General features: G+C 39.3%; 2 protein-coding genes across 4 annotated transcripts in view; both read left to right on the top strand.

The window, feature by feature from the left end:
- The window catches only part of LOC139984450 (uncharacterized), a 30,566-nt gene extending 18,947 nt beyond the window's left edge, over positions 1–11,619 (top strand). The window contains exon 2 of the mRNA XM_071998364.1: positions 9,459–11,619. Within this exon, the coding sequence (XP_071854465.1) occupies positions 9,478–11,619 (2,142 nt within the window). The 5' untranslated portion in view covers positions 9,459–9,477. The remainder of the gene's footprint in view (positions 1–9,458) is intronic.
- The window catches only part of LOC139984816 (uncharacterized), a 153,854-nt gene that overhangs the window by 90,195 nt on the left and 50,385 nt on the right, over positions 1–13,274 (top strand). The gene's annotated exons all lie outside the window — the stretch shown is intronic.

A 13,274-nucleotide genomic window follows, 5' to 3' on the forward strand; every position in this document is an offset into this window, starting at 1 on the left:
TAACAGGAAACGATTGGAAACTTGTTTTCCAATCGTTTTCTGTTAATTTACAGAAATTTTTTTAACAGTGTACACTGGTCCTTCGGGCAACTCCGAGAGCATATTTACAATTGGGTCAGGGTGACGGTTAAACTGGCACCACTAGGTCGTCGTGTGCCCTGGCCCTTATAACCTCCTCCCGACTTTTAAAAAGATTCGAGCTTTTCATATATAAGCCCCCCAAAACTTCTGGATTGGGTTCGACAATGGACCGAGGCCCGGGGGTTTGTTTGGGAATTGCTCAATGCTGGTAGTAACCAGGGGCGTATCCAGGATTTTCTAACCCGGGGGCGTGAATTACTATCTAAGCGGAGCGCCACCATCGGTTGGCGCGGAGCGTACAAGAAAATTTCAGGTTTTGATACCCCCTAGATCACCGGAAATGGCACTTCTCGGGCTTGAAAATGACCAACCAGATGTACACTTTTGCCTGAGAACCAAGTATTTCCCAATACTTTTTTTTTCCATCCATAACCTTTTTGAAGATTGTAACCAGTCACACATCATGTTCGACCTCATTGCATGTCCTGTTGATCATTGCTTTTGTAGGTGATTCTACGTCACGGCCCAAAATATCCGAAAACCCCACTTTTCAAAGTTTAAAGCCCATTATTTGTTCAGAATTTGAAAATTCACATTTCTCGTGAAGACAATCACTTCAAAACATATACACAATGTTGCACAAAATTCAATCTATGGACAACCAATATAGAAAAACCTCCTTCAACCCCTAACAGACCGGTCAAAATTGCTACGAGTAGAGGGAAGTATGATGAAGAATGTTGGTCAGGAAGTTTTCGAAAATTCAGACACAGTTAATTTAATGGTGTACAAATATTACAACCTCTTATAACGGCAATTATAAAACTTCGTTGAAGGAAATGAAAAATACCAGATATTTCCGATATCAGATATTTCGAAACCGAACACTACACACAAAGGCGTAGGAGGCGGGGCTGCAGCCCCCCCCCCCCCCACCAAAGTTGTTCCCCTGAAAATTCGGGCAATATGCTGAGAATAAATGAATAGTTTAAAAATTATCTCCTTGGTAATTTAAATAAAGTTCTAAGCTTGGCAGACTAATTCGCCATTACTACTGTAAAAGAGAGTTTTGACATAATTGGACCTGTATGCTTTTTCTCCATCTACATAAGACATTTCGTTGTTTACATTAGCATCCTGCGGATGACTGCGCAACTTTCACGGACCGTACGGTATACGATACCATGCAATGTAATGACCTATGCTTGCTTATATGATATTGTATGTATGTATGTGTGTATGTGTGTATGTATGCGTGTATTGTATGCGTGTATGCGTGTATGCGTGTATGCGTGTATGCGTGTATGCGTGTATGCGTGTATGCGTGTATGCGTGTATGCGTGTATGCGTGTATGCGTGTATGCGTGTATGCGTGTATGCATGTATGCATGTATGCATGTATGCATGTATGCATGTATGCATGTATGCATGTATGCATGTATGCATGTATGCATGTATGCATGTATGCATGTATGCATGTATGCATGTGTGCATGTGTGCATGTGTGCATGTGTGCATGTGTGGGTGTGTGGGTGTGTGCATGTGTGCGTGCGTGCGTGCGTGCGTGCGTGCGTGCGTGCGTGCGTGCGTGCGTGCGTGCGTGTGTGCGTATGTATGTATGTATGTATGTATGTATGTATGTATGTATGTATGTATGTATGTATGTATGTATGTATGTATGTATGTATGTATGTATGTATGTATGTATGTATGTATGTATGTATGTATGTATGTATGTATGTATGTATGTATGTATGTATGTATGTATGTATGTATGTATGTATGTATGTATGTATGTATGTATGTATGTATGTATGTATGTATGTATGTATGTATGTATGTATGTATGTATGTATGTATGTATGTATGTATGTATGTATGTATGTATGTATGTATGTGTGTATGTATGTATGTATGTATGTATGTATATATGTATGTATATGTGATCTTCCCGCAAGCAGGAACTCGCGAAAGAAGCCATGGAAGCTTATAGACTCGCAAGCTGACCGGAGCCAATCTCTCGGCACACATCCATTTGACGTCCACGTCGGGAAGTTGTTATTGAACAACACCCTTGCCAGACGACACACCTTGCTGTCGGCGGGAAATCGAACCGGGGATCTCATGACTGGGAGACGCCGGCCTTAACCACTAGGCTATACACTCCGCCTATTGACATTAACATGTTGAAATTTTGGTTATATTTTTTCGGGCAAGTCGTTATACAGCCCCCAAATCCAATTGGGCTCCTACGCCTTTGACTACACACATAGACAGTTTTGAGGCTGTTCATTTTTGAACATGCATTTTCATGCTCACTGATATTATGTGATGTCTGCTCTTTGCTTTACAAATTCGAAAAGGCGTGTAGCGAGTAATTTGCCAACGGAAGGGCGAAGCCTGTAGGCAAACTATCTAAGCGAAGCGCCACCATGAGTTGGCGCGAAGCGTACAAGAAAATTTTGGCCGAAAAAGCCTCCCAGATCGCTGGAAATGACACTTCCCAGGCCTTGTAAGTTGCATCTAAGCATTGTCTATTTTTAAATTACTAGCGATATCATAGAGAAAATTTGCTCGGGTGGGGGGGGGGGGGGCGGTCGCCCCTTCCCGAAATGCGTCATGTTCCCCGACGACTCGGTCGAGTTCAAGACCAGCCACAGTTTGTTCCATTGCACAATTGAACAATTGTTCAAGGCGTCCAGACACACACACGCGTTATGCTAGACCATATATAGTATATATATATATATATATATATAGATACATTAGTGAGAGAGGAAAAATGGAAACGTCAACTAGAGCACCAATGGTGCAGAAGCTCATACCTTTTCGAGCTTAAAAATGTAGGGCCCACAAAACTTTATGGCCCACCAAATTTCATGCCATTTTCAGATTCCACCAATTTTGGGCCCATGAGGGATACCCCCCCCCCCCTCCGTTAGCAGAATACTGGCCACACCACTGGCTATAATTCCTATTTTCCCCCTTTAAATCCTGTTTTACCCACTCTCTCAAACAATACCACTGACCTACCCTATTAAACTTTCTCCCCTCTACCTGAGCAGACCTGAAGTATGGAACGCGAAAAGGGCAACCGTATTTCGTTGCCTAAACTAAGTTTGTTTCGTTGCCTCAACTAAGTTTGTTGCTGTCTAATCTAAAGCTGTTGCTGCTAGTTTACCATGTTGCTGTTGTTCGTTGATGTCTAAACTTACGTTGATGTCTAAAGTCACGTTGACGACTAAACGCGCCTTAATGTCTAAACTCACGTTGATTTATAAACCTTACGGTTGATGTCTAAACTCACGTTGATGTCTAAAACTTTCGTTGCTAAGTTAACTTACGGTTGATGTCTAAACTCACGTTGATGTCTACACTTTCGTTGCTATCTAAAGTTCCGTTGTGAACACATTGTGAACGAACATAATTCTTTCTTTTCAAAACAATTATAACAATCAACCGCAAGTTGCTTCCGTGCAGTGCTAACAACATATCTATTACAGAGATTTTCATGCTAAATACAGCCAATGATGTTTTCTCAAATTTCCCGAGATTTCTTCAGTGCTCAATGAACGCAAAGTATGATGGTTTAACTACGTAACGCGAAAAGGGGGGGGGGGGGTATCGTTAATGTCATGCCGGATTTGTAGCAACAGCCATGTAAATATCCTTAACAACCTGATTTGTCGAACAAAATCACGTTGTTAACGATATTTACATGATAGTTGATACAACTCCGAGGACGTTATTTACATTTATATTGTTAATGTCATATTTGAATAATTGTTTTATCACAGAAAGTTATGAGTTGAGAAAATCTATGAATTTTGTGGGAAGCTACCACAACATCTCTGATACTGAAAAGGACTTTAAATCTCACAGTATGTTTTGTTCTCTCCATATTGAGAGTTGATAATGTAAAATGTGCATTTATACCACAGTTATTTCTTCGTTGCAAACTTGCGTAAAGTTTTGCGGTCCCTTTGACCACGTGCTTCAAGTCATGATTCTGGTGCAACACTAATTCGTGTGCATAAACTACTGCAGTCATACATCGTCAAAAGTAGTCGTTGAAGTTTCGACATTGCGTAAAAATGTTATTTAAATACTATCATTTTCGTGGAGTTGGTTGTTTCTAAATACTGAAAAGCATCCAGGGTAAATGTGTTGTAGGCAAGGACGTCGCTAGAGGGGGGGGGGGGGATGTGGGGGTGTCTTATCCCCCCAATCTTGGTAAAACTGACGATAGTTGGAAAATTTCAGTGCCACAGTCGGAATTTCCGACTGTCGCACTCTAATTTTTCCAACTGTCGCACTCTAATTTTCCGACTGTCGCACTCTCATTTTCACATATTCTTGTAATTTGTGATTGACCTAAAATTTTCGGTCAAAATTGACCTTTGATCAGTGATATTTACCACGTTTTCCTTGTCACATTGAGAAATTGTATCTCGCGATCCTTATACTCCACCATACAAAACTTCGTATGATTTTGAATACTCTAAAAAAAAATTTCTAATAGAACTACTGTACAAAGTTCGCCAGCTTCAATTCGGTTAATTCATGTATTAATTTTGCTATTGGTTTGGTTGACCCTGTTCGCTAGCTTCAAGTAAGTTCAGGATATACATTGTATGGTATACGCGCAATGTTTATCTACGGAAGCTTAAAAGTGCCATCAATAAGAAAAACTTTGCCCCATAAGTTGATATTTTTCAGTAAATTGTTTAGATAACAAGATAAAATCTTATCAAAATCAGAAAAATGTTGGATTGCTCAGTTGCTTTAACTGAGCAATTGAAAAAATTTCTGAAAATGTTTAATTGACAATTACTTATCATAGCCTATCTCGTCAATTGGACATTTTTCTGCAAAATGTTTAATTGTTCACCTCATTCTGAATGCTCAGTTGGAATGAAGTAAACAATTGAAAGTTTTTCATGTGAGTGATAAATAGCCCCCCCCCCCCAAGAAAACAATATTAAGCGTGCCAGTAAAAAGCACTGTATATTTTGGTAATTCACTATGTCGTCGAATATAATTTGTTGGAAAAACAATTTCCCCTTTGTTACATTAACATAGCTTTTGTAGTTAGTAGTCTATGTAGCCTAGAAGCAGATAACTTTACTCAGTTGCTAACTTGCTTAGCCAAAGTGATTAATAAGTTTGTGAAGTGAGGGCCTGTGTACAAATGTATCGAAAAAAAATTTCCGCGCGCTATGCGCGCGTTCGACATGTTAATGTTGACGAGTAGTACGGGGGGGGGGGTGGGTACAAGGCAGCAGTCGGAATTTTCTTGCTCCAAAACCCATCCAGTTGGAATTTCAGACACTACACCCCCCCCCCCCCCCAATCATCAGGCCTTAGCTACGTCCCTGGTTGTAGGTAAGGTGATATGATCTTTTCTCCACAAATTTTCAGGATTTTCAGTTGAAACTCCGAAGTTTGAACAGGCCTAATACAAATTGCGTGGAATTTAGCGAGATATGCACACTACATTTGCGGGGATATTTGAAGAGTTGGGGTAGCTGGTGAAATCGCTGCAGGTCAAAGCATCGAGGTACTATATACGGAGTTGGAGAGGAGGAAAGAGTGGCAGGGCAGGCGAAATGAAGGTCGGACGGCCGCCCTTGTAAAACAGCGAAGCTAGGGCACTGGATGGCATCCGCCATATATATATATATATTGTGTAGAGAATTCACAAAGTACAGGCAGTGATAATATCGCATCTTCTCAACTATAAACACTAGTAAAAGTATAGGTCATATAATAAACGCAATTGGTGTTCGATCGGGACGAAAACATTTGTCTTTAGTAATATTACTGTCATTCGTTTTCCAGACATATATCCAGACATCATGTAATGGTTCAATAATTCAATTTTAAGTACAGTATTTTATGCTGGCATTTTGTCTCGACACTCCTTTTACTTGATTACCGACATTCCCAGATTATCTCTACACATTGTTGGAGGGGCTCAATGAAATTAGTTTAAAAATGCAGTATTTTTATGCTGGTACTTTGTCTAGACACTCGACGTTGTACTTGATTTCCGACATTCACAGCGTATATGCATAGCCTATAAGTATAACATTAAAACATTTTAAAAGTTGTTTACCGTGCAGCCTCCTATTCGTATGAGTTGTACTAACGCACATGTTATCTGATAGGCTGGCTGTGGGAGATACGGTAGCTTATAAAACAAGGTTTCCACAAGTTTGCGTTTGGTGACTCCAAATGGACTTGGACCTCCAAGACCCCTATTGTTTTTGGTGCAGGTGTGTATAGCCACGTACAATAGACTGACTTGTGTTTATTTAACGTATCAAAATGGTGGTTCGGGCCATTTCTATAGTAACAGCTAGTTCTGCTTATACTAACACCTTTCTAGTGTACTGAAGTCATCGATACCTCAATGCATTTTGCATTCTGGTTTACATTACGCGGTTGAGCAATTTTGAACAGCGCCGATAGCAACAACGTAAGTTTAGACAATGACGTATGTTTAGACAACGGAAGTTAAAATAACAACGTGAGTTTGAGCAACAACGTGGTAAAACAGCAGCAACAACTTTAGTTTAGACTGCAACAAACTTAGTTTAGACAACGAAATATGGTTGCCCTTTTCGCGTTCCATACTGAAGCACTCCTTGCCAAAATTTTGGCTGGCTGCCTACATACCTCAGGCTCAAAGACTTCTAAGAATCCGCAAGTGCTGATTGGCTATAGGGCTCTCATGCTTACAGTTCAACAGTTAATAACAACTCCCAGTCCTGCTTTAATTCCACTAACAGCCTCTGCAGAGCTTAACCACAAATGTAAACAAACACTGCAGAGACTGGGAGACAAATTAAAGGAGCTTTGGCAAAAGGTGAAGGCTCAGATTTTTTTAAACAATGGGGATTCATTGTAATTAATTAACTTTTGACCAAAAATTATTAGGCATCATCTTATTCATTTACAATCCAACAATCATCAGTTCAACTTTGAATATGATCCATCAAAATCTTGAGGAGATTGAGATATTTGAAAATATTACAAAGAATGACCCCTGATGACCCCCTAAATGACATTTGACCTCAATTTTCCGAACACCCCTCATAACCCTCATCCCGAGGAACGTTGTGACCAAGTTTCATCATAACTGGCCATACACTGTACGAACAGGAGCAATTTGAAAATATAGGGCGGCGGCCCGGGCCACAAAAGATCCCTAGTTGATCTTTGATCTCAAATTCATGAACACCCTGAAGGTAAAACTTCCATAGTACTATCGTGACAAACCCTCAACATTGTACCATAGAATCTGTAGGAGAAGAAGCATTTTGTGTATTTCCACAAAATGGCCCATTACGGCCCACAGGTGACCATTGACCCCAATTTCGGACCATCTCTGATGGCCCTATACCCAATGTCCTTGTGTCCAAGTTTCATGAAATTCCATTAAATACTGCGTGAGTGGGAGCGGTTTTACCAATTGTTGACGGATAGAGTGATAGAGTGATAGACGCCGCACTGTATCAATAGCTCACACCAGCATGCTGGTATGAGCTAAAAATGGAGTTGTCGGTGTAAGGGGTAGGGTGAGGCGCACGTCCCCTCTGTAATCTTCGATCTGTCACTGGCTACCATGTGTATATAATAGGGATCAGTGCTGTAATTATGACTGTTCCTCTTTCTCTTCCCGAGGTCTTGGCGTTTATCTTCTACTTCCTCCTTTTCTCCTTTTTCTCTCTTTCTTCTTTTTCTTTTCCCTTCCTTCCTCTCCTCCTTTTCTTTTTTCTCCCTCTTTTTCCCTTTTTTCTTCTCTTTTTTTCTCTCCTCTTTTCCTTACCCGGGGGGGCGCGCCCCCAACGCCCCCCCTGGATACGCGCCTGGTAACTATTAATTTACTATTTGTTATAGTGACACTATTCTGTATTATTAATCTCCGAACAATTCAGGCTTATTGCGGCTTACCATTTTCAAGTTTTCTTCTGAGCAATTTTACTTGATGATTTGTTATGCTATGTTAGTTTTTGTATAGCGCTTTATATGGCACAGCCATCTCATAGCACTTTGAATCCCTGGTCATCAGGCTGGCTGCTGAGAATCCAGCGCACACAGATTAGTTACCTCACAGGTACCCATTTATACACCTGAATGGATAGGGGCAGTCGAGATAAAAGTGCCTTGCCCAAGGACACAACATAACAGGATTATATATAAAACAAAAGCATTAGCCACTCGGCCTCCACGCTCTTCTTGTTTTGCTTATTCTAAGCTATTTTTTCCTGTAAGTGCACGCCATTTTAGGATGGGAGGAGCAGAAGGGAGGGGCGGGGCAAGCACAACCACGGTCCACCCCTCTAGTTTAGTGTGCATGATCATCATCCGTACCCCCATGCATTGTTTCATGGACCGCTGGGCTATCATAGTCAAACCCGGTTACGGTGTAGCCCGTTACACCAACAGAATTGCCTGTAAGGTTTCATAATAGTATGTACGATTGTATAAAACATAAGTAAAGAAAGAGGCTTGAGACCACGACGTCACTACCATTTGAAAAAACCTATTCTCTGGTCATTCTGTTTGCAAAAAGAATGATGATAATCTAAGAAATCAATTTAATTTTCCCTAGTTATAATAACGTTTCATATCAGAATAATAATCTGATATATCAGAAAAATAATCTGATATACCAGATTAAGAAAATTGTCTTTCATGGCCCTAATGGGCTTTCGTACTACGTAGTTCACCAGCTAAAGGTCCGCTTGGTTAACGGGCTCGTGGGGGGGGGGGGGCTGGGGCGTATTCTGGTTTAGTTCGGGTAGTAACCTGGGTGAGGAATCTGTGCTGGTGTATTTGTGCGGGTAGAGTTTCCCCGGAGGTAATTGCTGGGGGTGGGGTTAATTGTCCTCGGGGGTATTTGTCCTCGATGTATGTCCGGGGTAGTTGTCCCGGGGGTAGTTGTCTGGGGGTACTTATCCTCGGGGGTATTTGTCCTCGGTGGTGTATGTCCGGGGGATATTTGTCCGGGGGTAATTGTCCTCGGAGGTATTCGTCCTCGGGGGTTTTTGTCCGGGGGGTGATCGTCCGGGGGTACTTGTCCCGGGGGTATGAGTCCGGGGGTATATGTCCGGGGGGTATTTGTCCGGGGGGTATTTGTCCGGCAACCATCCACTTAAACTAATACTAATCAAAGTCTTTGAACAAAAGTTTACCCTTGACAATACTCAATCCCACCCCGCCTCCCATCCCGGTAATTGAATAACTGCATAATGATATACCTAGAGAACTGCACTTAACATCTAATTTAATTAATGTTTTAGTCTTACTCATGCTCTCGACGACTGCAGCAGTATTTGTTAATTTCTATATTATTTTGTAAATTGCAGAATCTCGTCATCAAGACAAATGGCTTCGTCAACTCCTCTCACGGATCTGGCAGACAACTTCTTCCTGTGCTCTGTTTGCTTGGATCAATTTAAAGAACCGAAACAGTTACCGTGTCTGCATCGATATTGTAGAAATTGCTTGGAGACAGTCATTCAAGCCAGTTATGATGGGACGCTTAAGTGTCCATTGTGTAAACAGGAATACGTGATACCAGAAAATGGTGTTGACGATTTCAAGACAGACTTCCATATGAAGAGTATGATTGAGTTCATACATTTGCGAAAGTGTATTGAAAATAAAGATTTCAAGAAGTGTGTAAGCTGTTTCAAGAATACTGAAGTTTCAGCTTATTGTTTTAAGTGCAGAGATTACTTGTGTGACCAATGTTACAAAGTTCATGTAACCAGTAAAATGTTTACAGATCACAAAAGCCACATTCTGAGATTGGATAATATAGAAGGAAAGAATATGACACTGGATAAATTAACATCACTAACGGAAGATCCCAGGTGCCATATCCATGCAAAGAAGGAAGCACAATTATGCTGCAGTTCTTGCGGAAATGTACCAGTGTGCATAGCTTGTACATATATTAAGCACAAAGGTCATGACCTGCATGACGTTACTGAAATAGCAGAAAGTGAAAGAAAACTACTAAAACAAGAACTTGCTGAACTAACCAAATACAAAAGTAAACTATATGGCCTACCAACGAAAATAAAAGCTACTACACAGAAGCTGAATGAAAATGTCGTGAAAAAAACAGAAAGATTGATAAATCAGCACAAGCAGCAGACACACAAGATTAAAGATAAACTTGCGGAATGTACTAAGGAACGAAAAAGAGGTTTAGAGGACATCGGAAGCAAAAGAATAGAAAACGACATTCGGATAACTCTTAATTTGGAAGAGGAGTTGAGCCAAGTGAGAAAGAAATATGATAAACTCAGGAAAACAACGAATCAAAAATATGACAACGAATCTGAAGAGTTTATAAACAAATGTGATAAAACTGAGGGCGAGCTCTTTAGAAAACTTGGAAGCCTAGATGCTAACTTCAAGAATTTGACAACAGCAAAAGACCAGCTTGTAAATCAAAATGAAAATGAACTAAAACAAATAAGAGAATATTGCGAACAGATTACTAAACGATACGAGAACCTCACAGCAACGACATCATCTATTCTTGCTACTAAAGATGATTGGACAGACGCTCAGTGTATTCCTGATATTAGAGCAGCCTTTGAATCTCTGATAGAAGAAATGAAAAAGGAATATCAAGAGTTAGAATCTTTATCTGATTTTGTTCTCAGTGATGTAACAAAGGTTATTATTGACAACGTCACGATTGCACAAGCAGTGGCCAAAGTTAAAATTAACTCTATCATTGGTGTTATAAGCAGAGGAGATACCAGGATTTTCATTACTGAAAAGGCTGGGTATTCACACATCACTGTGTGCAACAGAAAAAGTGAAATACAACTACACATTGATAAGGTCATGACTATACAACATTGGCGTTATTGTCGTCTGCTTTCTGAGTTCAAATTTATAACATTTTGTTGGCCTGATGAAATCTGTATTTATGATGTACGTGATGGGGCAAAGAGCAGGAAGAATATTCGTAACGTCATTATCAAGTGGCCACATGATCAGTTCGTGAGTTGTGTCACTACTGATTCTGTGAAGAATCATATTATTGTCGGTACTAACAAAAGAGATGTGTATGTATTTACTGATCAGTTGAATTACAGTCACAACATTACACTACCAGATGTAATCGATGATTCGCATGATATCTCTGCACATAGAGGTAGTCTCCTTGTCTGTGACAAGGCGTGTGGTAGAGCATATGCAGTCACCATGGTGGAATCACAGAGTAAGCTGATGTATGAATTCACCAAACCAGGTCTTGATGGATTGCACTGGAGACCTATCAGTGTCTGCACAGACAATAATGAGTTCATTTACATGATATGGAAAGCAGACATCTTACATCGGCGGAGATGTATTCTGGTACAATACAGTCAGGATGGCCGACAGTTACTCACAACAAGAATATTAGATGATAACGTTTACCGCGTGTCAACATATGAAGGGAACAGTTTAGCAACAAGGAGATGTGAAGAGTTGTACACGTACAACCTAGTAGTGTCGTAGATTAAGGAAATTATTTTAAGTTCAAGTTCATCGAGAAATAAGACTTTAATTTTCTATCCAAATACAAGTGCTGTGGTCGAGTGGATAAAGGAGATGACATTTAAAGCAATGAGGCTAGGCGATTGAGAGGTTCGTGGTTGCATTTCCGGCCGGATAATGGTAAGGTGGATTTTCATCAAAGAGCAATCTACGGTTTCCCCATCTGAAATGACTCTCTAGATTGAAAAGGATTCCAAATTTGAGTTAAAATGTTGATTTGGAAGCCTCCAGACGTGAAAGTTGTTATCAATAAGCCTTTGCGGGATTTACTTAAACATTTCGTAAAATTAGTGCCCGATTATTATTATTATTATTATTATCATTATCGCAATGTTTGATTTCTTTACTTGTTTTATTGTGTTTGTTTTCATTTCCTGACAGACAGATAATCTCCAAAAAGAACAAAAGTATGAATGTTATTTCAGCAGTTGGGAGAAGTGATATCCAAGTAATATCTTCCTGGTAAGAATTATCACTGATTTTAACGTCCAACATGTTTCCGAGAATATTCTGTGTCTGAAGATGGGCCCCCTTGAAAGTAGCCCAAGGCAGAGGCTAGAGTGTACTCTAGCCCGTGTTATTGCCATTGACCAGAACGATTCTTTACAGATAAATCTAAGAAAGGAAAAGAAAATTTCTGGGAACTAAACCTAAAGACCACGGCACCATTCGGTTTGAACATCAGAAAAGATTTGCCATCCCAGAAAAACCAAAACAATTCCTTTGCAATTACGACAGAATCGGATTAAAATAATCCGACGCGGATTAAAATAATCCGATAATAATCTTTTCTATAAAATAGTTTCAATACCTGCTACTCCTTGTCACTTTCGGTGATCATGCACTGAAGAAGAGCTAGTTTTGCTCGAAAGCTCTGCAAAAACCAAACATTGGCTGTTTTACTTCCAATCACTTACCTAATTCAATGATTGTATCTCACTCTAGATCCAGCCTTTCTCTAAATGCAGCATAGTTGTTTAACAGTTTTCCCGTTATTCCTATATATATATATACATATATATATATATATATATATATATATATATATATATATATATATATATATATATAAATATATATATATATATACATATATATATATATCTATTTATATATATATCTATTTATATATATATCTATTTATATATATATACATCTATTTATATATATCTATATATATATATATATAAATATATATATATATTATATATATATTTATATATATATATATATATATTATATATATATATTATATATATATATATATATATATATATATATATATATGTATATTTATGTAGACTAGTTGAGACTAGTGGAACACTAGTAGTTATAACTCAGAGTTTCATGTGTTGAGCGATCATCAGACACCTGATAGCTTCAAGTTATGCTCCATGAATATATAGGCTCTTCGTAGGGATTACCGGGGATTATAGGGTTGTTGGTGTATTGTTCCTCTGTCGATGTGTCTCCTTTTGCATCCGTTCTGTTGGTGATTTTTTTGCCATTCTTCGGTGTTCCCTCCTTTGACGGTGTCCAGTTGGGGGGGGGGGGGGTATCTGATATATATATATATATATATATATATATATATATATAGTAAATCAATAAAGAAT

This window comes from Apostichopus japonicus, chromosome 17 (assembly GCF_037975245.1).
Source record: "Apostichopus japonicus isolate 1M-3 chromosome 17, ASM3797524v1, whole genome shotgun sequence".
Taxonomy (NCBI): Eukaryota; Metazoa; Echinodermata; class Holothuroidea; order Aspidochirotida; family Stichopodidae; genus Apostichopus; species Apostichopus japonicus.